Source organism: Selaginella moellendorffii, unplaced genomic scaffold (assembly GCF_000143415.4).
Source record: "Selaginella moellendorffii unplaced genomic scaffold, v1.0 SELMOscaffold_95, whole genome shotgun sequence".
Taxonomy (NCBI): Eukaryota; Viridiplantae; Streptophyta; class Lycopodiopsida; order Selaginellales; family Selaginellaceae; genus Selaginella; species Selaginella moellendorffii.
In genome coordinates this window covers 325,283-348,421 of record NW_003314356.1, presented here as the reverse complement: position 1 = coordinate 348,421, position 23,139 = coordinate 325,283, and the positions used below count along the sequence as shown (strand labels likewise).

The following is a 23,139-nucleotide window of genomic DNA, read 5'->3' as shown; positions in this document are numbered from 1 at the left end:
GTCCACCATGAGGTGGACTTCCTTCTGACACAACGGATTCTGCCTGTGATAGTAAGCTTTTCCATCGTCCAACTTTGAGTGGACGTCCAAGCGGAGAATAATTTGAAGCACCTGAGTGCTTTCCCTTCCTAAAGTGCTCTTCTGTAACTGGATTTGAAGTACATACCTTGTCTCCGTCACCGTTGTCTGCTTCTTGACGCTGCATGAGCGTAACAATGTGAGGAAGCATCAACAGCCAGCTTAGCTACTCACTTTAAGAATCTCTAAAATTGCTCTTAGACCCTCTTCGCAGCTAAAATACAGTAAAAGAAAGTTGGATACAGGTCTGAAAGGGCCCTCCTTTTGAAGTACGTTTGTTGCCTTGTGAATGCACTCTATTTTCCTCTTTTTTTCTTTGTATTTCGCAAAGTCAACCGCCACCTTCAACTTATTATTATGAATTTCCATTGCAATGGATTCCAGGCGTTCATTTTCTGCATCTTTCAGCTGTGTAAATATATTTTTCGCAAGACCCTTTTCGTATTGGAAATCAGCTTTTGCAAACTGTAGTCTTTGCTCCGCCAGACCCTACACCCATTTAAGACTTTCGTAACTTCTGCGGCAGGATGCTCATTTTTAGTAGCTCAAACATGAAAATTCTTACCTCCATTATTTGGTTTGAAACGTTGTTTTGTTTCAGAAGATCTTCCTGAGTCTTTTTATCATGTTGGTGGGGAAAATAGGCGGGTACCTCATGCATAATGTTTTTTAAACTTGCATAAATTTCCAAGCTCACAATCTCCTTAGCTTTTTGTTGAAACAGCGGGTAGTCCAGAATTTGACGATACAAGAGAATGGTCACCCTGCAGTTTGGCAATCCGCCCACTTTCGGCGGTGCAACGGACCTTGGTAAGCTAAAATTGCGCTGTGAAAGATCAAATGGACCAGTGTACTCTATATCTCCCTCCTTTTGAATTGGTGTGCACTTTAAGCTCAAGTCATCAAGGTTCCTGCACTGTTTTTTCTGAGGCACTGTGACGAACATGTGGAAACGGGCATCCTCAGCATCTGCTTTGATTTTATTTGATGCATAGTGACATCCAGCAAACTTCTTAAAGTTCATGTACTTGTTAACGTCATTTTCGTCTAGAACTTCAAATCCATGTCCACCCTCGTAGAAACCAAACAACCGAATGGAAGGCCCTTTGTAGATGCTCTTGTAATTCTTCTTACCATTTTCTTCTGGAAAGGGTGTCAAGACCATATGATTTGCTTCGTTGTTTCTTTCAGGGAATGCGATTGTTTGTTCTTTGTCTACACCGTCATTATTGTCGATTCCCACTTTTACCGCTTCAATGTCCCTACCAGCAGAATACCCACGTTCATTGACAGATGCAAGGGCCGTATTGTTTACAACTGTCATTGAGTCTTTTGGCTCTGTATACAAGCCAGCAGCAATGCGATCAACTTTCAGTCCATCGTGAATTAAAAATCCATTTCCATGACAATCCGTATGACATAGTGATCCTTTGAGCTGCAAGGGAAGGAAATAATAAATAAAGAAGTTAACAACCATGCACTTACCAGATTGTAGATATACTTCCCATTGGTGTTGATGGAAGGGCTCGCAGCATCACGAGATGGCGTCTCTCCGAGATGGAAATTCCTTGATTCCCAGTCTTCCACTTCTGAAGCTGCGTGATTGGCATCTGACCCAGTTGAAATCTCGACCCTTAGGTCGTCGGGGTCTGAAATATCTGAGGGAATAAACCCCACGGTGCTTTCCCTGAGAAACAGCACACTTCTACAGGGTAGAATAAGGGATAGCTGTTGGTCAGATTTGGACCACTGTGCCGTATAGCGCCCTCCAAATAAACCAAATTCCACTTTCACTTCTGTGTCCGATCCACGAACAGTCGCATATCCTTCTTTCTTGACACACCATGCAACAGTTCTAACAACGTCTTCTGTGGCAGGATTTCTTACTTCAGACGTATCCTGAAATGTTGTGGTCTCTTCTGAAGGCGTTGGAAACTTTCCGACTTCTAAACCCACCGCTCTGTTAGCACCGACCTTGCCATCTGTTTCATCCTTAGCAGCTGGTTCAACCCTAATAGCAGGATCAAGGCGTTGAATCTTCTGAACTGTAACAGTGCTGAAAATCTCTGTTCCATCGGCATGTTGAACCAGCCGTGTTTGGTTCTCATGGGAGTTAACTATGACAACTAGATCTTCCCTAGTTGTTACGGAGGCCCCGGTATCTGGATCTGAAACTTTCACAACTTTCTTCGTAGGAAGGGAAAGGAACAGAGGTTTTGGCGGCTCCACAACTGCTGGTTCCTCAACCTTTACAGCCTCTGGAGCTTTTTTGTTTTTGCTTTTTCCAGGTGGTTCTGGTGGTCGTTCTTCCTTCACGACTACTGGTTTGTCTTTGCGATTAAACTGAAAGCAACCATACTTGAATGAAGCTTGCAATTCAAAATATTACATACTTTAATATTTGTTTCTCCCATGTTATTAGTCGTTTCCCAGCTGCTGTCGCCCTCATCATCTAGGTGCCACTTACTGACATTGCCATTGGCGAAATAAAGCTGCAAATTTAAGTTAGGGATTTTTTATGTACATGAAAGATACCTGAGAATCTCCATTCTGCATGTATCGGACTGCTGTTCCGGATGGTAAGACGCATCTCCAATGTTCTAATAAGCCTTGTTCTTTTTTAATAATATTTACCATGTTAGTTGTGCTGGTAAGTAGATCGTTTGAAGCCGGTGACTGCCTTGAAATAATCTCATCAGCTTGGAAGCATTCCCCAGTGAATGTATCAGGCAACATACACACCACTCCGGACGAAATTTCGTAAGTCTGACCAGTGGGAACTTTTATTTGCAGCCTCGGTGTACCATCTGCACCCAAAAAAAAATATACAATAACACCGTCCTTTAAGCACGCAATGAAACAGTTGCCTTGCCCACACTCGCGAAGTAAATACATGTTACTATCCTGTAGAAGGCACAATAATAACTAAAGGATGAATTATCTATTTGTAAACCTTGTAAACGGTTGTTTGAGGAGCTCTTCGCACTGAGTATGCAGATGAAAGACCACATCGAACAAGGCCATCGTTCTTTGTAAATAATAGCACAGTTTCGTCAAGAACCAAGGTCTTGCTTCGCTCAACCTCATATGCTAGATGATAAGACCTTGGCAACTCAGATGCCCATTCGGCTGTGCAGAAATCACCAAACGGAACCTGAATTGCAGGTAGCAATTAATAGAAGCAACAAGGATAAGCTTTGAGGATGAACATGCCTGGCAATTAATTTGGTGCTTCCACAAGTGCTTTCCTTCTTTGACATATAAAGCTGACAGGACACAATCATCATCTTGGTCGTACCGCATCACTTGAAACGGTAAAGATAGTCTCGCGTTTGAGAAAACTTGACCAAGTACCGTGTCAGGTAATCTCTCTATCTGATAACGGTTAATAATACTATTTGCATCAATATCCTCCGCAGGAAACATCGATGAAAACAAGTTCTAAAAAAACATAAATTCTTAATTTTTGAAAAGTTATTTGAATAAAGCTACCAATTTTCTGAAACGTTCAGTTTTTGAAAAGAATCCATGGCTTGATGAATTAAGAGCAGTTGCAAACGCTCCTTTCCTTTCCTTCCCTAGCCCTGCCTTAGTAGGCATTCCCCTTCTGTTAAGTCCTATAATCAGAATTTGACATTATTATAGGGGTGCGCAAAAAGAACAAACAAACCTGGAGTTGGAAGGAGACGTATCATCTGGTTTTCGATTTCTACAATATCAAGTGCAGCGGCGGCAGACCATTTTGTCGTTGATTCAAGCTTGCTTTTAAGCATTGTGGCAGTAAGAAGGCCCACTTTGTCGCCCTCATTCACTACTATAAGCGGATCCGGACCTTCTTTTGTTATTAGGCATCTATAACACTGACAACAACTCGAACACGTGACTGGACAATCCTCTTTGCCAGAATGACCCGTCCTATTAAAGCTTTCTCTAATCACCTCCCCTGTGCTTCTGCAAAATGTGCTTTTAATTTCCAATTTGGCTAGTAGCATTTCACTGATTTGCTCGAGCATGCAGTGTAAGATTATAGAAACGCTAACCATGGCTTCTGGAACGAATGATATAAGCTTTTTATAATGTGACATGTCCAATTCCTGCATTTACTTGTAGGATTAGAAGTATTAAGACGATCAGTTTCTCAACCTTGGTTGACACCGCATCTGGAACGCTAACATCGACAGCATGCTTCCGAATTTCTTGAAAGTCTCGGACTTGAATAAGAAAACTTTTAAATGCTGCAGATAAAGCTGTTGCAATAGTGTCGTACGGAACAGAGGTGTCATCAACTAATCCTCTTTTATCGGTCTTTTTGTCCTTGGCCTTCTTCTGATCCGAAGAGGACTCCACTGGAGCAGCAGACACTTTATCATAGCGTACATCGACAATGGCAACCTTTCTCGCTGGTTCGAATAGCTGAGATATTTCTCTGAGCTTCCTAAGATCGGAAACTAGCACAGGTGTAGTATCCAGCAATGGTAGGATAGACAGCTCTTCTTGAGGTGGCAATATATATCTTGGAGCAATATAGAAAAGAGCACCAAACATGGGCTTTTCCGCTGCAGCCACGCTGGCAAGATATTCCGAGCTTGCTGCGTTAATAAGGCACCAATATAATCGTCCTGTGACGTATGGAGACAGTAAAGATGACTCTGTTGTAGCCTCCGTTGATTGACATTCTATTACCTGAGAAATAAGCATGTTTTTGGAAGTAGTGACTTTTTTAATAGCTCACTTTTTGTTGTAATTCCTGAAGATTTTTCTCTGCGTCAGCAACCACTTGTCTTAATCTCAGAAGCTCGGTTTTGAAGTCCAGGATAGGAGCCACCGATTCTTTGTATTTAGCGTCCTTGCCTATATAGAATGTTATGGCTTTGTATAACTATGAAAACCTACCTTTGGTGAGAGGCGCTTTGGTTTTCGGTTCAGGTGATGCTTCTTTCCCCGCATCTTTCATTTCTTTTTCAGCTTTAATTCGCAACCTTTCTTTCTCTATACAGTCTTTGACTGCACTTTTTGAGGCTGCTAAATGAGTTTCGGCATCTTCTACAGCTAATTTGGCGTCCTGAAAGAAAAATAAACAATGAACTAAATGTTGGCAAGAAAGAGTACTTCAAAAGCCTTCTTTGCTTTTGACAATGCAGTGTCTCTTCTGATTTCTTCTTGTCTGTGCTCATAGTCATTGTCCAATTTTGACCTTACTGAACAGAAAAACTTGAAAATTTTCAAATCACTGTATTATGTAGACTACCAGCTAGAAGTTGTGAGAGTGATTCTGGAGGGACCCAGTTCTCCTTCAAAGGTTCTTTCTTTTTATCAGTAAAATCCTGCAAAGCGACGTTTATCGAACGCTGCGGTGCAATAAATCCCACCTTTTTGGCTTCCTTTAAAGCCGCTCCAAGTTGAGAATCTTCGACATACATTTCCTGCACTTATGTTTGGGTCTAGGGCCGATACATATAGAATTACCTCTTCGGCCATTTCCTGAGCGTCAACGAGTGTGACACTCAAATCTGGAAGTGTTGCAGCGTTTACTAACTCTATCAGTTTAGTGACGTTGAGATAGGGCTCCACACATTCAACACACATCCCCATTGAAGTCCAGGTGATAGGAAACGCAGGCAATGGAGGGTCCTGTACGAGGGAATGAGCACGTTGACAAAATTCATTGGCGTCTACACCTTGCCATCCTTTGAACGAGGTGGCGCAGGAGTTCCTTTGGATATTATTGGTCCTTTTCCAGCCGCGGATGCTCCCTTGCTCATCTTTAGCAGCTACGTCGTGCCAACCTAGAGTTTGGGTTTTAACTTTGGCGCCAAAAGACATCATATAACTACCACCTCAATGCAAAGAAAAATGCACGTCGCATAATGTTTGCTTCTGTATTTACTTAATTCACATATATACATTAATATGCTCTACTGTCTGTTTTAAGCTGTTGTCCGGAGAAGTATTTCCTTAAGCATATCGGCCGCAATTCGGGGTTCTCTTTCCAAAAGTTTCTTGAAATTTGGACAGGCAAGAATGTCTCTGTAAGTCATAGTCACCGCATCATAGGCTGCCTCTCGAATGCTTACCGCGTCATACTTGCAGGCCAACTCTACCATTGCAACAGCGTTATCTCGACTCATCTGCTGGCATATGAAGCCTTCGCATATTGACTTCAGCGAGGGAATGCTGTACATATGAGCTGCAGCTAGCAAGTCTGACGCATTCTTTTCCAGCACTTTGTTGCTAACCTGAGCCGTATAGAGGAAGTCCAAAAACGGAGCAAATATGTCTGGATTCATGTCGTGGACTGTGAGCACCCCTTTGTCTACCTCACGCCTTTCGTCTAAGAGTCTCTTGAAGACTGGAGACCGGCTTGCCTGTTGACAAGGTAATCATTTAGCTGTCTGCCACTGAAATGGGAAGATATACCAAAATAAGCTGATGTGCCTTAAAAAAGTTGCCATCTCTAGTCTTCAGAGTTATGTCACCAGTTCCTGATGTGCTATTGGTGAGCTCCTCATCCCATGTTCTGAGAAAACTGAGATCTCGCTGCAGCCTTAGCAGTTCTTCCTCCAATTCATGAAGTGTACTCCTGAGCTTCTTGTTTTTTGTGTTCAAGTCACCCATGCAGTACCTGCATGCCGTGACGTGCTCTGCGCTGAGAATATAGTTACATCCCTTGCACCTAAGAATTCCATCTGAGAATGAATCTGCTCGCAGTGTGGAGCTATCCGAATCGAAATAGATGTAGCTGCTTTGATGGCCGGATGGGTCCCCCATCAGCTATCGATAGAAGAGAACTGGTTATCTCTGGTCTTCTAACTAAATTCAATGCCAAGGGAAGAAATAAGAACAAGAAACAAACCAATGTTGCAAATCTCCACGAGGTGATTAGTCCCATCAGTTGTTGCATGACTCGGAGTAAGTTGTTGAAGAGTGAGCTAGTCGAGCAATGGAGGTACGCACCTTACCCTCACGTTGAGATCCGTAGAACCCTGGCGGCTTGGCAACTGCCATATCCAAAAGTCTGATGACGTCAAACAACAGTATATGCGCTTGGCTGATAAATAAAGATATGCATTAAAGGACTAAAATTTAAATAGTTCTCTCAGATACTTGGTTAATGTAAGAAGGTAATCTCCAGTCTTAAGATTAATGTGATCTTTTTTGTGTTGTCTATAGATTATAGTGGTTGTTTGTGCTTAAAACTGAACAGGTATGCTGAACGAGAATCTAATTCCCTTTGTCCGGAGAGCTGCCTCTGCATGATCACAGATCTATGAAAGGAATTTAGAAGATAACACGGAAACTAGAAAATATTGATCTGAAATTTGTGAAAGATACAAAAATAGAATTGTATATATATAAACTCCTCGTCCCACGTGGAATCACTAGCATCTCTTGCACTCTCAAAACCCAGGAATTTAGTAAGCACTCCTCATCGCACTTGCAATCCTCAAAACGGTGTGTATGACCGTTGCACCGCACTGACATTCTAATCCATCGCATGGTGTGCAGGTCTTCAGAAGGCGCATACTAGAATGAAGAAGCCCGATGGCCAATCATGTTCCAGTCCACGCGTTTCTCCAAGGCGAAAGATTGAGCCGGGCTACACATTCGGCAGCAAGTTACAGATTAAGGAGTCCAGCGAGAAATCGCCAGGCCCAGGATCCTATCACGTCCACAAGCGCCAGGACGGACCGGCATTCAGAATCCATGCACGGATTCCCGCCAAACCCAGCCAAACACCCGGGCCTGGCTCTTACGATCTCTCCCCATTCGGCGTTGTCGGACGGGTCGCATCGCCATGCTTCTCTTTTGGATCAAGATTCGAGCCAACGACAAAACCCACCCCTGGTCCAGCAGAATACTCTCCAAGGTCACAATCGACGAGCATGGCCTTCACAATGGGGAAGAAGGTGTATAAAAAGACGTCTATCACTCCCGGGCCAGGAACCTACCGTGTTCCTCTCGACACTACTTCCACAAGAGGGACCGTCTTTAGCAGCAAACAGACAAAGAGCAGCAGTCCCAATCCAGAAACACTGGACTATTCATGCACTTGCAGCACCAACCGATCATCGAAAAACCCAGGTTCTCGTCACCATTCCCAGAGAGATATTCAAGTTGCAACAATAAAGCTGGATCCACAAAAGCATGGCCACAAGTTAAAGAACGGCAACGATGGCAACATTAGCAGAAGTTCTTCCAGCCCTGAATCTCAATTTGCTGGCTGGTCTCACAACTCTGGCAAGAACAGCTCCCTTGAACTCCCCGTAGTTTGGCACCTTGACAATAACCTGGAAGCCGCCAGTTACACAGTAGAGCTGGGGCAAAAGCCATCACAACTTCGGGGTGGTGCATCAGTTGCGTCTGCACCAGTATCTAGAGCCAGCACTGCACGCTCAATCCCTTCACAAGACCAGTGTCCTTCCTCAGAGAAAGGAAGGGCTCCTGACTTGAGATTGTCAGCACGCAGGGACCCCGCTCCTTTGGCCTCCGGCCCCGGACATTATAACCCCAGCACTAAAGCTGCAGCTGCTTCACAGCTCTCCTGTTCCATTGGACCGAAGCTGCAACCAGTGAAAAACACTTTAATGACTCCTGGACCAGGGTACTATAAAATCGACGCCACAGGCCCTGCTTTCAAAATAATCACCAAACAGAGGTCCACGAAGTTACTGGGCGTATCGTATCATTCTGCAACTCCATCCGCAAGGTCATCAAATTATACAACAACTGGCCCATCCTACACCCTGGGTGGCCTCACCAACAGGCCAGCGGGAAACCAGTTCCCTGGACCCGGTGCATATGAAGTGAAGTCATTTTCCTCCTCTGCATCCTACACAATGGGAGACAGGTCATCAATTGTCAACAGGTTGGACGGCAAGAGCTTGCCAGGACCTGGAGCTTATCACCAGGACAGTGTCACCAATGGACCAGCCTACACAATTTTTGGCAAGTTGTCGTGCATTCCAGATCCTACTCAAGGCAACCCAGGGCCCGGAAGCTACACAGTTACGACCAACAAGCCCATGTCGCCAGTGTTCTCCTTTGGCAAGAAAATTCAGGCACCTCTCAAGCCAGAGAACATGCCTGGCCCAGGTCACTATCAGACGTCCGATTCCAGGCTCTCATCACCGCCATGTAGCATTATCATTGGCTCTAAGCGCCAGGAGCCTAAGCTCACTGGCTCAACGCCAGGCCCTGGTGCCTACTCAGTTTGGCCAAAGGCTTCGTCACCATCATTTACGATGGGAGCAAAAGTTGAAGAGACAAATACACCAGTACAACCTGGTCCCGGCCATTACAACATCAAATGTACCCCATCTGGACCTCACTACTCCATCAGCAACAAAGGAACCTACGTTGCGGCAGACCCAACCCCAGGCCCTGGTTCCTATCCGGCTGCCTATCAAGCAATCGGACAGCAACCTGGTGTCACTATTGGCAACAAACTCAGCCCGCCGCATGACCAGGAAACTCCCGGTCCTGGTGATTACGAGACAACCGGACCAAGGCAGGGGCCCACCGCGAGCATCCGGGGCAGATATGACTTGCCTGACTCAGATAACGCATCAATACCCGGACCCGGAGCCTATGCACTCATTTTGCAATCGAATGCGCCAGCTTTTTCGTTGAGTGGTCGAGCTGTTCCTGCTCCAGAACTGTTTGTGACCCCGGGGCCCGGAGCTTACCGCATTGAGCACAAGCGGGAAGGACCGGCTTACACAATGCCGTCGAGGCAAGCTGCCACCCACCTTGGGGATGCTAATAACCCAGGGCCAGGATCATACACGGTGAACAAAGGGAACGTCGGCAAGGACCTTCAAAGCTTCAGTATGCAAGCTCGTCCCAGGACACCACTCTTGGATAAGACTCCCGGGCCTGGCTCATATCCACTACCCGAGCACACGGGGGTCGCCTTTTCACTGGGCGCAAAGTTACGGCACCCGGAACCTGACAAGTCGCCTGGCCCTGGAGCCTATGAAGCAAACAGGAGGAGCAACAGTCCTTCATATGCCATTGGAAAGAAAATACTGGATCCAAAGCCTGAAGAAACGCCAGGGCCTGGTGCTTATCTGGAAACAACCACCACAGATGGTCCTCACTACACCATGGCTTCACGAGTGGAGCCACGGCCCTTAGATCCAACTCCCGGCCCAGGTTCCTACATTATTGGTTCTGGTACGCGTCTCTGCTCGCCAGCGGCGCCAGCCTACTTATTGGGTGGAAGCTTGCCATCATGCAAGATGGAAGAGAGCCCCGGTCCTGCGGCGTACAATCCCAACCCTGTATATGAGACTTGCAAGAATGTGCTGATAACTGAGACAGCGCGGTCTGGTCCACAAAAGGGTAGCGATGGTCCAGGGCCAGGACATTACAGCCCTGAGCCGCTCCACGATGCACCGGGATTCACTATGGCTACCAAGTTTACCAGCAAGGAGGCAAACCGATCGCCAGGCCCTGCAGCCTACAGCCCAAAGCAAGATGACGACGGTCCAAAGTACAGCATGGCAGTCCGTATAGAGAGACCAAACGCGCTCGACACACCTGGTCCTGGCGCACACTACAGCGCTCCGGCAGCAGTGGGGCCCATGATCACATTTGGCATCCGTACTGGGGATAACCAGTTTGCGCAGGAAACACCTGGACCAGGTGACTACACGGATGCGGTCGCTACCGCCTGGTCAGAAGCTCCAGCTTATAAATTTGGCACCAGAGTGCAGGATTACAAAGTTAGCGACACTCCTGGCCCTGGAGCCTACTCGCCGGCTGAAAGGAAGGGCTTGTTGGCGTTCTCACTCGCTGGTAAGCTGGGAAGCAGGGCACCTGCACTATCAGCCAATCCTGGACCTGGCACGTACCCGATCACATCCGAACGAGGAATCTCCTTCACCATCAGGCGCAAGCCTCGTGAGACAGCAAATTTTGATGGCGATGTTCCTGGGCCGGGAGCGTACCACCCCAAAGAAGAGCTTCGTAGCCCATCACCACCAGCATTCACTCTAGGAGGAAAGTTCCGTGAAACTCTTGTGGAGAAGACACCGGGCCCTGGAACATATTCTTCACCATCCAGCCTCGACGGACCGGCGTTGACCATGCCCTTTCGGTTCAGTCCACCGCCAGACAGTGACTCACCCGGACCAGGAGCATATATGACTGAACAAAAACCATCAACGCCGTCCTTTACTATGTATGGACAGCTCAAGGACAAAGCTCCAGATCTGCTCCCAGGCCCTGGTGCATATTCGCCCAAGGGAGAAACTCTATCTTTAAGCTTCACTATAAGAGAGAGGCTCACAGATAGGCAAGTGGATGAAACACCAGGGCCAGGAGCTTACGTTGTAAATAGTAGACAAAGCACTCCATCTTGCAGCATATACCCAAAGCTGCCTTATAAGGCCAGCAGTCCCACACCTGGTCCTGGAACCTATGATCCAAGGTACGCACCAGATGGCCCATCAATCAGCTTTCCAAGATCAGTAAGTGAAACTTCATAAATCATAGCTAGTCAAACTGTCCCTATCAAACATTGAATGCATGACATTCACGCATTGGCTTTGTGCCCCGTCAGTAACGTGCTAAACTTCACATCACCCTCTTACTAAAGAAGCCCGTCTGCATGCCCCACTCTGCTCATCTTCTCTTCCACTCCCCACAATCTCACTCCCACCTTGCAGGTGCCACTGATTTGCAAGGAATCTGTGCATCCAGCACCTCTTGCAACAGAAACTGTAAATCAAAGAATTTCCTGATCCAGCTGATCCAGCTGGCTTAAAACATAGTGTGCCCCAGCTGGGGCCTGGGTATAAACATTTGCGAACATAATCATTTCAAAAATAAAGAATTTACCTGATGTGCATTGGTGCCTCTTGTTCTTAAGTGTATTGTGGAAGTTCTTTTTTTTTTACCAAGCCCAATAACATCAATAATGCAACTAATGTTGTATTTGATAAGTCCAATTTAACTATACAATGATCTTACTATCAAGTTGGTTAATGGTAGAGTTGAGACAAACACAGCCCACATTACCATCATCACCAACATCACCACCACCACCACCATCACTGCCATTGCCACCATTACCACCACTGTCATCACTGTCACTAGTGCCATCACCACCATTGCTGACACTAGTACTGCCACCACCACCCATAATGCTACCAAAAGACTCCAATCCAACACCATAGCTTCTAGATATGGCATAAACTTGCTACCTTGCTAAACAAGGACAAATATATAAGCAGGAGTTAAACTTGCTAAATACTTTTATGTGGGAGTTTATGCGAGTTTATTTAGCAAGTTAAACTTGCTAAATACATATCCGCGGGAGTTTATGCGGGAATAAAGTTTATGTGGGAGTTAAACTTGCTACATCTGGGGGGTGTTGGCCCCAAGATGCCTAATGGGGGCTAGGTCTGACATTGATGCTATCGGAGGTGTACCTGAAGCTAAAAGAGAAGTGGAGTTGCTTGAACATATGATGGATAAACACTTTTAGGAGATAGTTTTGAGAACTAGAGAGAAGGTTATTCACATGATTTTAAAATCAATCAAGTGGGAAGGCCTAGAAGACATGATTCAAGAAATTCCACTATGTCAATTCACTCAAATAAGCATCATTCGGACTACTTCACCTCACTTTGTCAACATGGACATTTACAAATAAAATGGCTTTGGGACACATATAGGTATATGTTTCAATCTTCAAGTCAGAAATGACAAACACCCTCTCAAGGGTTGTTTGTAGTGTATGTGGTTTTCACCCTTTAACCTATGGTGATTTATTATAGGATAACCATGAAGTAGAACTTAAACCTTTCATATGCCAAGTGCCACATGCCATGTGTCCAGGGACAGTGGAGTAGAACCCAAGTTTCAACGGTTTGAGCTACTGAATGAAGGAACAGAGCCAGACTCCTAAGCATGGAGCCAAGGAGTGAAAAAGTGACTTCTGAGTGTACAACCCAAGGAGTAAAGGGACAAGAGCACAGAGTGACTTGGAATAGTCTTAGAGCATCCAGCATCCCAATGCCAGGACCAACATGTAAAACAAAGCCAAATAGAGTCTAGTGTTATTTTAGCATACCAGTGGTTTAATGCAAGGATATAGGTACTCCACTAGCTAACATGGTGTAAAACTTGGGCTTAGACCCAAGCTAGATGCAGAACAAGGACAAATATATAAGTGGGAGTTAGACTATACCTCAAGTTGGTCGGCTATGCCCGATCTACCCACTAATTTAGACACGGGACCAAAACTATTGTGTTCAAAACAATCTTTATATTCAATAGATATGCTAAATTAGCAAATTTAGACACATTCCATAAATAGCAATTGGGACTGAACGGAACTAACACAAGATGCATGATAGCGAGAGTGTTTGGTAGAGATGGTAATTTATTATTTGGCTAATATTGAGGGACCAAGCTCAATATTGCAACAGTTCCTAACATTAGCAAATACAAATTAACAAATAAGTTTTTTTAACTAGGTCAAGTATGTTTGACTAATAACACTTAGAAATTTCATCCTTATGCTCATCTAGTCAAGTGCACATGCAAGGACTAATTTCTCAACTAACTTAGATGGAGATTGAAAAAGAGACTAGTAATACTGATATTTTACTATCGTGGTAGTAAGGAAAGAATATCCAAAAGGACTAGCTGACAAGTAACTTTGAATATCTATGGTTATATTTGCAACATTGTTATAGCTTGCCACAAAATTAATGTACTTACATATCCCTCTTCAATCAATTTTGACAATTTATTTTTTGTAGGCTAAAATAGTTTATAGTGCAGAAGCAAAGCCTAATGTATGATATTGAGTAAATGCAGCTTCGCACCAATCTAGATGAGGATGCAGTTCGTAGCCATTATGGTGATGATTTGGCATCACTTATTCAACATCAACAAAGTTATCAAGATGCTAATAGATGGTATAAAAATCCAATGGCTTTTATTATAGTAGTGTGAAGTAAGGTATGTTCTTCTTAATCTACCTCTTCCCTGTTATTGAATGTTTGCATTGTCTTTAGCTGTTGGTGAAGATTAGGCAAGGCACATATGCATAGTTTCATTGGTTGAAAATAATAAAGAGCTTTCTAGGAATTTAGCCATAATTGACAAGAAAATCAATATCACAAAGAAGACAAAGGTAAAAAAATTATTTAGCATAGCTGATCTCAATAGCAAAAAGAGTGGTTAATATCATAATAGAGATTGCATGTCATAAAAGTAAGTATTGTGCATGTTTACTTAAAGGTTACTCATAAAGGTTGTCTCCTAGTATGCAAGACTAGATTAAACTATTTACAACATCTCAAAGTTAAAGTTTATATATAAGGAGTAAATACACATTCTAAATGACCTCAATAGCATGCTTAGGGAAGAAGAAAAATGGGACACCCGATGCTGCCGGTGCGGGGGTGGCAGCAACAGAGGGTCGGGTATCCGAATAGGCCCACCCCGCCCAAAAGGGATATTGTGTCTGATCCGGCAGTGGTTTAGATAATATGATAGAGAATGTGATGAGAAGGAATGTTTATATTTCACAAACTATATATGAAAATTTGGTGCCTTTAATAGGGGATGATTCTGAGTAGCTTCCATACAAGGATTTTGTCACCACTAAGCTTACAAAACTCAGAGATGGCTGGCTGCCAAAGAAGGCCACAAGCATGACTCTATTTGATAAACAGTTTTGCCAACTTTACTTCATGAGAGAGTAGCTTTCAAATAATTTACAATTTCTCAACTTTACTCAATTTGAATATATTGTATTGCAAGTATCTATACTATAGAGGCATTCCTCTTGAAACACCAATATATAATCAACTCCTGAGGCATAGTGTAAGAAATGAAGCTATATACTCAACAACAATGAAGTTTCTAGAGATAATAAAGTTAGCTTGCCCTTGGGAATTAGAGATCCTAGACTATGCATTAGCCCACCAAGAGGCTGCAAGAGGCAATGACGAAGACATGCTGAATAACGAAGATGGCGGCTATGAGAATATCAATACTATCAATGTTGATGGTGAGGAGAGTGAAAATGGTAGTGAGAAGGACTTATAAGAAATTCTTCCATAATGGGAGGAGAAGTGTCCTTCAAGATGAGAGAACTAGGACATGCAAGAAGTTCCACCATGACGAAGGCATGCAAATCTCCATATAGAGGAATTAATCAACAATGATGATGATTGTGCAAAATGTGTCTATAATTGAGGGATATTTCTTTTAATGTTTTCTATTCTTAGTTATAGCAAGAATTGTTAGGGGTAATTGCATTCCAGCTTGTCTTGATACCTGAGAAGAGGACTTGGAGGAACAAATGCTACATGAAAGTATGTAAATTTTACTTAATTTCACATCTTACTTTCCTCTTCTCCCCCTAATTCACCCTGTTTCTTCAAAGGTATTTTGTGGCAAAGTCAAACTCTTTATTGGCTCTTCTAATTCATTGATGACATCTTTCAAGGTGGATACTAAGAATATGGCTATCTGGCAAACGTGGGAGTGCTTTTGTTAGAAGATCCATAAAAAACTGCTCAAGAGCACAAACTTCATGCTCTTCAACATACTAGATCTTCTTCCAAACATTGCTAGTGATGTCCTAAGCTAGAACATCCTAACTAAAGACCACTTGAAGAATGCATTTCTTCTAGCAGTAGTTCTTTTTCACACAACTAGTTATATTTCCTTCATTCTCCCAACAACCCTAATTAGATGTTATACTTCATGAGGTATATACAACTGTAAGCTCATGAATTTAGACTTTCTAAGAGGTTATCCAGCCTAGTATTATTCAATCCCAAAGACATTAACCATAAATATTCTAACACCTTTAATTGATTGGAAAAAAGGGTGCACTCTTATTTATGGGCCCTTTCCGTCTATATTTAAACCTTTATAGATCATCACTCAAGTCATTTTCTTTGGTTGTTTACAATCCACCACGCTTCCCTTCAAGTTCACACCCTTATGAATAGAAGCTGAAAGCCACAATTGTGAGATACAAATCCTTAAGCCACAATGTGGAGCAGAAAGGGTGCCACATGGTAGTGCTCAAAGTGAAAGTCCAACAAACATAATATGTTAGGACCAAAAGCTCTGATTTGAAAAGTCAAGAGTGAGAGTGAAAGTCAAAACAAAGTGCTCGAGGAATGAGCATGAAGTAATTAGTGAATGAGTCTTTGAAAAGGGACACAAGAAGGATTGACACATGGCAAGTGTCATGACACATGGAAGTATCAGGAACGAGTCCAAAAAGGAGTCTGAGAAGGAGTTTGAGAAGGAATCCGAGATGGAGTCCAAGATGGAGTTTGAAATGGGGTCTGATATACACCTGAGATAGACCTAAGATGGAGTCTGAGATGGACCCAAAATGGAGTCCGAGATGGACCCGAGATGGAGTTCAAGATGGACTTGAGATGGAGTTCGAGGTCGAGTCTGAGATGGACTTGAAATGGAGTTTGAGGTCGAGTCTGAGATGGACTTGAGATGGGGTCTGATGTCGAGGCCAAGAAAGAGACCAAGACCAAGATCGAGACCAAGACTAAGATTGAGTCCAAGATCAAATCTGATACCGAGTCTGAGACCAAGTTTGAGACCATGGGTGAAAGCTTAAAGCAATCATCTCCTAGACCCTAGGGGGTTTGGTGAGCTCCAAAAGTATAATAGAGGGAGAACTCTAGTGGAGCCAGTTTGGCTAGAAAAGGCCAATGTGACCAAAGAAGACTATACCTATGTGTTGGGTGATGATATATCCATTGGGGAGTCCAAAGCTAAAGTGAATATGGACAGAAAAGTGGGGTAGTTTGGTGAAGTGTTCAAGAGCCAGCTTTGGCTCCCTTGGGATATTGAATGGTCGATGCTCCCAATCCAAGTGTGGGTGGCACTACCTACTTGGATACTTGGTGTGGCTCATCGGAACCTCACTCTAGCCACATGGCTAGGGCACCCAAATGCAAAAGGTGGGGAGAGTACTCACGAGACTCGTGTAGGGCCACAGTGTTCCAAAATGTCATCCCAAAGTCAAGGAAGAGTAGTCCTCTGGTATAGTGACCAAGGATACAGTCACATGGTGAGGAAGTCCCAAATGTCAATAGGACTTAGTGGTTGGGCCTTTGGGCCTTGACCCAGTGGAAGTGTTAGTGAGCATAGCTGTGGATGGAAAGGGACTTGGTGGGAATGGAAGAAGGGACATTGAAGAAGGGTGTTTGCCATATCTTAGGCATTCTAATGGTGTTAATGTGTGGTCAAGGGATGACCAATCATGGATGGATGGCCTAGTTTTTGAAAGATAGAACTGTGATGCAGGTGGTCTTGGACTACCGATGTGACAAGGGTGAATGAGCATGGGCCTTAATGTAATAGGTTGATATGTCAATGATACCTTTAGGTCACCTAAACACTCTAAAACACCAAGAAGTGGTGTTTGGTATTATGAGGGCATTAGATAAGGCCTAAGGGACCAAGTCTCTAGTGAATGATGGATAGTAGGTGCTATCTAATGTTCAATGTTGCAGGGATGAGAGAAATTTATCTATCCAAATTGGACAAAACCAAAAAAGGATTTTGGCATGGCTAGCAATGGGCATAATGAGGCTCATGCGTAGCAACATTAATTCTGGTATGTGGGATTACATAGTGAGCATATCTAGATTGAAGAACCACTCCCTAAATTATTGAGTAAATTCATCCATAAGAATATTTGTTAAGGCATGGTAAAAAGTGCAAAACTACCATCCTAGAAAGAAGGAGAATAACTAAAGGAAAAGCATAAGGCCAAAAAGCAAGTAGTAAAGGGATAGATTTGAACCATAGGAATCGAAGAGCATAATTAAAGGTGATTATACAAGTTAGGAGTGGAAAATCCAGTGGGTGTTTGAATATGTTACTATTAGCAACTATGATGCCATGAAGAGTATAAAGTATAGAATTGTCCATGTTAGACCATATGACAATTATAAAGCTTGCAAAAGAAGAGGCATTAGCAAGTTAAGGGACAAAGTCCCTTTAAAGTTTGTAAAGACAATTCTAGGTAAGTTAGTACCTAGAAAGACAAGTGTAAATGGTTCATACAATGTGCAAAATTAGAATGGCATAGTAGAAGCGTGGTCTTGAAGCTTACCATGAAGCGAGGCTATCAGAGTTGGGGAAGTAGTCTCTGAGTGTTCAAAGAGATGGTTTAAATGAAAGTCAATGGTTAAAGACTTTCACGTTTATGCAGAAAACCATGTTACGCTAGTTAGGTGACTTGTTAAGTGAGATTGGCAAGTCGGGGGGAACAAAGACTCTAGTTGAAGATGTTAACTTCAAAACAAAGTGGCTTATGGAGCCAAGCATAGAGGAGTTCATACATAATCACAGACTTGTCAAGTGAGGGGACTTGGCAATTTAAAGGAACTACGTTTTTAAGCTGTAATCTGTAGCATGCTTTAAATATAAATTTGTGCACCAACGTGGGGAGTCATGTCAGGCATCCTGGGTGATACTGTCTGTAAATGCATATACAAAAGTTGGGTTCGAGTCCCAACCCTTTAGTGCTTGGGTTTGAGGCCCAACTCACTAGAGTGTGGTGATGGTTTGGAATATGAGGACACTCATTTTTTGGTGGTCATGGACTCTCAGTGAGGAGACTGGCTTGGGCACACTACCAAGTGAGGGATGCCCTGAAGTCATGATGCACGGTTAAATTATTTAATGTGAAAGCTTAATATATCTAACTTGAACACTTTGGTGCAAGTAGGACGTGGTAAATGAGATGGGGACACCCAGTCTTAGTTGGTATAGACCTTGGCCAGAAGGGCTAGCTTAGGCACACTGCCAAGTGTGAGGGATGCCTCTGAGGTTATAGTCAACAACTTAAAGTTTTGGAAGACCTAGTACTTATTGGCAAACTTGTTAAGGTGTCAAAGCGAAATCATTAGGTGATCCTATAGCTAAACAAGGACAAGGTCCATGCTAGGTTAAAAAATAAGGTTTCTGTGTGAGACACAAAATCCCTAGGCCCCAAAGTGGAGCCGAAAGGGTGCCACGTGGATCCCACATGGTTCTTGCTTCAGGGCTAGTCCTTTGAGGAGGTTCGCGGAGGCTTGCAAGTCTTGTGATTGTCGCGATGCCGGCAACGGGGGCTCGTATATCATTGAAGGGGGCCAGCGCACTTGTCTAGTGTGGGAGGCAAGGTAGCACGCTCTAGTCTAGAGCTGGAGGAGGCTCACACCTTGCTTGTTCTACGCCTTGGAGTTTGTTCGCAATGGGCACCGACTTAGTGCTGGAAGTACACTGGGGAGGTAGGCGCTCCAAGACACAGCATCACGTCTTGGGGCGTAACAGGTGGTTTCAGCTTGTGCAGTGGAATCACCTTGGAGGCGAGTGACCCATGAGCGATGCCGGGTCATCGTGCTCGAGTTGGACTGCTTGGCTGCGACGACGTCGAGCTAGATCGACATGGTGTTCGTCCGGCTTGACATCATTGTGACCGAGTGGAGGAGTGGCGAGGCGAAGCAGGTGGCTTCAAGCTCCGCAGTGGAGTCACTTGGGAGGTGGACGGCCCAAGAGCAGCGCCGGGCATTCGCGCTCATAGTTTCACTAGTTTCTTCGAGAGTGCGCTCTCAATGTTGTTTTGATCCCTAAGGGACTTGGAGAAATGTACATACACGTTGCACCGAAAGGGTGCCACGTGGTAGTGGCTGAAGCAAAAGCCAAACGAGCGTAACACGTTTGGACTAAAAGGCTCCGACTTGAGAGGTTGAGAGCGGGAGTGGAACTCCCAACGGAGTGTTCAAGGAACGAGCATGAAGCGAGCAATAAGCGAGGCTCCAAAAAGGGACCCAAAAGGACCAACATATGACACATGGAAGTGTCCGAGGTGGACCCGAAGTGGAGTCTGAGATGGACCCAAAGTAGAGCTCGAGATGGACCTGAGATGGAGTCCGAAGTGGAGCCCGAGATGGAGTCCGAGATGGAGTCCGAGATGGAGTCCAAGGTGGACCGAGACGGAGTCCGAGATGGAGTTCGAGATGGAGTTCGAGGTGGACCGAGACGGAGTCCGAGATGGAGTCCGAGATGGAGTCCGAGCTGGACCGAGACGGAGTCCGAGATGGAGTCCGAGATGGACCGAGACGGAGTCTGAGATGGAGTCCGAGATGGACCCGAGATGGAATCCGAGATGGAGTCCGAGAAGGACCCGAGACCGAGACCGAGACCGAGACCGAGATCGGGACCGAGGCTGAGTCCGAGTCCGAGTTCGAGTCTGAGAGGGTGAAAGCCCAAAGCGTTTGTCTCCCAGACCTTGGGGAGTTTGGTGAGCTCCAAAAGTATAGTAGGGGGAGGACTGCAGTGGAGCCAGTTTGGCCAGGAAAGGCTAGTTTGGCCCAGAGAGGTTGCACCCAGTGTTGGGTGATGAGCTGACCACTGGGAAGTCCAAGACTAGAGTGAACACGGACCGACAAGCGGGGTAGCTTGGTGAAGTGTTCAAGAGCCGGCTCTAGTTCCCCCGGGAGATCGACTGGCCGATGCTCCCAGTCCAAGTGTGGGTGGCACTACCTACTTGGATACCTGTCGTGGCTCAACGGAACTTCGCTCTAAGCCCATGGCTAGAGCACCCAAAGGTGGAAGGTGGGGAGAGTACCCATGAGGCCCGCATAGGGCCATGGCGTTCCGAATTGTTGTCCCTAAGGCCCAGACTGTGGAAAGGAAGAGGAGTAGTCCTCTGGTGTAGTGACCAAGGATACAGCCGAGTGGTGAGGAAGTCCCAGAGGACCGTGGGACTTAGTGGTCGGGCCTGTGGGCCTTGATCCAGTGGCAGTGTTGGCAAACACGGCTATAGGCAAAAAGGGACTTGGTGAAAACTAAAAAAAGGGATATTGGGGAAGGCAATTCCCCATGTCTGTGGGCATCCTAAGGATGCTAAGGAGTGGATCTGGAATGATCACTCATGGACGGATGGCTCAGTCCTTGAGAGATGGGACTGTGATGTAGGTGGTAGACCACTGGTGTGACCAAAGTAAAGGGGCATGGCCTTAGCGTAACGGGCTGATATGTCGGTGGTACCTTGGGGTGTCGGTACTGGGATCGGACACGTGGAGCACTAGGATCAAGTGCAAAGGTTGAGTGGCAGGGATGCCATTCTTGGGACTGGCAAGCCCAAGTTTAAAATAGGACTTATGGAGGTTGTGAGTGAGACTCCTCCAAGTGGTTGGAGGTGTGGTTAAGTGACTAAAGTAGAATGGAAAATTTAGTCGCTTACAACTTGGTATTGGAGCTGTTCCTTAGTCCGACTCTTATTGGTGGCCAAGCATATCACCACTTGTATTGGAGTTGGAAGGTCCTAGATATGGACCTATCCTCGAGGAGTAGCACGTCGAAAGGACATGGCTCTCCGCTCAAGTTCATGTGTGAACTTGTGCACAATGTGGTGGATGGAAGAGGGCCAGTAAGGGAATGACTTTGGGATCTTGGGAACAATATAAGGGTTTCCTCAGAGAGCTGAGGATGTGATCCAGATGAGCGTTTGACATAGTAAACGAGCTAATGTAGTTGTGGTAAACAACTATAGTTGGGATCACGGGAAAGATGAAGACTCCAAAACAATAAAGGAGTCACAAGATTACCCTTATATGGTTGAGGCTGGTACTCATAAATTTGAGACTGGAATTGTTGACCGTGGGAGGTCAAATACAGAAGAGGACACCAGTCCTTGAAATGGTAGCCGGACTACCTCTAATAAATGCTGGAACAACCCAAGGAGTTGGGGGTGTACTTAAAGACGAGTTGCTATTCTCATCACATGGACAAGTAGTCCTAAGGGGCAAAGGTTAGCCCCAAGAAAATCATCAAGTGTTAGAGTAACACTTGCAAAGATTGTCCTTGTGAGTAGGACATGAATACAAGAAGTTGTATTCCAGTAAGTTGGCACCTCTAAGACTGAGACCTCGCAGGTTGTTGGATTAGCAAAGTCCAAAATGCTGGATGACTTAAGCGGAGTCAGGGAATGGTTCTAAGGGATTGGTTGGAGCATTTGGACTGAGGTGTATGGTGCCCCATGAGGTATGGGGGGGATCATAAGATCCAAGTATGAGAACAGTAGGTATCTCATTGATGGCAGAATGTGCCATACTAAAGTTGTGGGAAAGATGTTCCCAAAAGAAAGCAACTTTGGCCCAGAGCTGGGTGCAAACACTATGGTGCGGTGCTAACGGATAGTTAGCATGAGGAACAACTCATATTAGTCTTGGCAAAGACCTAGACACTAATAAGTAGTGTCATAAGGGTAGGCTCGTGGGGCCGATGGTGTGGAGACATCAAATGTGCCAAGGTGTGATACCTAGAGGTTATGATGGTGGGTTCATAAGAACCCTTTGCCAAGGGAATCCCAACAGAAGCGGGAATGGCATGGCCTAAGCTGGAAGGCATGCGGTTGGAGTGTGGTGACCCAGATAATGATGGAGGTGTGGAAGCACCAAGCAATGAGTTGTAGGACTTGACAACTATGGGGCAACTAAGCAAGAGGTGCAAGCAAATGGGTAGAAGGTAGCTACCCAAGGCTTCTTAATGGCATAAGGAAGTTAGATATACCCTTATGGGGGATAAATTGCTTATATTGCGATATAGTAAGTCAATGTCGTAAACGGGAATGCTCATTGTCAGAAGGCCATCATTGGGACACCCAAACACTCTAGAACACCAGAAGGTGGTGTTTCGTGTCGCAAGGCCAATAGATAAGGCCCAAGGGATTAAATCCCTAGCGAATGATGGATAGTAGGTGCTATCCAAATGTCCAAGGTTGTGGAGACAATAGAAGACTGTCTACCCAAATTGGACAAAGCCAAAAATGGAATTTTGGCAAGGCTAGTGATGTGCATGTAAGGGCCCATAAGCAGCAATGTTAATCCCAATGTGTGGGATTATAAGGTGAGCATGCCCAAGATTGAGGAACCACTCCCTAGGCTATCGGGTAGGTTCATCTTTAAGAATACTTGCTAAGGCATAGTAAAATGTGCAAAGCTATCCTCCTAGTCTGGAGGAGAATAACCAAAGGAAACATATGCGGCCAAAAGG

The 23,139-nt window shown here is 44.9% G+C and overlaps 2 protein-coding genes across 2 annotated transcripts; one reads left to right on the top strand and one right to left on the bottom strand.

Moving 5' to 3' along the window:
* Positions 1–6,005: 6,005 nt before the first annotated feature.
* On the bottom strand, positions 6,006–7,083 carry LOC9650035 (speckle-type POZ protein A). The gene is made up of 3 exons (XM_002989172.2): positions 7,033–7,083; positions 6,690–6,776; positions 6,006–6,443 (listed from the first exon to the last, which is right to left on the bottom strand). Exons 1-3 carry the CDS (start codon positions 7,081–7,083, stop codon positions 6,006–6,008), a joined length of 576 nt encoding a protein of 191 aa, XP_002989218.2.
* Positions 7,084–7,607: 524 nt separating this feature from the next.
* Positions 7,608–11,570, top strand: LOC9630321. Its single transcript, XM_024663009.1, has one exon. The coding sequence runs from the start codon at positions 7,608–7,610 to the stop codon at positions 11,568–11,570; it is 3,963 nt and encodes a 1,320-aa protein (XP_024518777.1).
* Positions 11,571–23,139: the final 11,569 nt, after the last annotated feature.

What these genes read in the sequence shown, in the direction of transcription:
- LOC9650035 (XM_002989172.2), bottom strand. Translation starts at nt 7,083, where the DNA reads ATGGCAGTTGCCAAGCCGCCAGGGTTCTACGGATCTCAACGTGAGGGT. An exon ending in GATCTCAACGTGAGGGTAAG is followed by an intron (nt 6,777 to 7,032) that starts GTGCGTACCTCC and finishes CACTGCGAGCAG; the next exon opens with ATTCATTCTCAGATGGAATT. An exon ending in GGCATGCAGGTACTGCATGG is followed by an intron (nt 6,444 to 6,689) that starts GTGACTTGAACA and finishes CCTTGTCAACAG; the next exon opens with GCAAGCCGGTCTCCAGTCTT.
- LOC9630321 (XM_024663009.1), top strand. Translation starts at nt 7,608, where the DNA reads ATGAAGAAGCCCGATGGCCAATCATGTTCCAGTCCACGCGTTTCTCCA.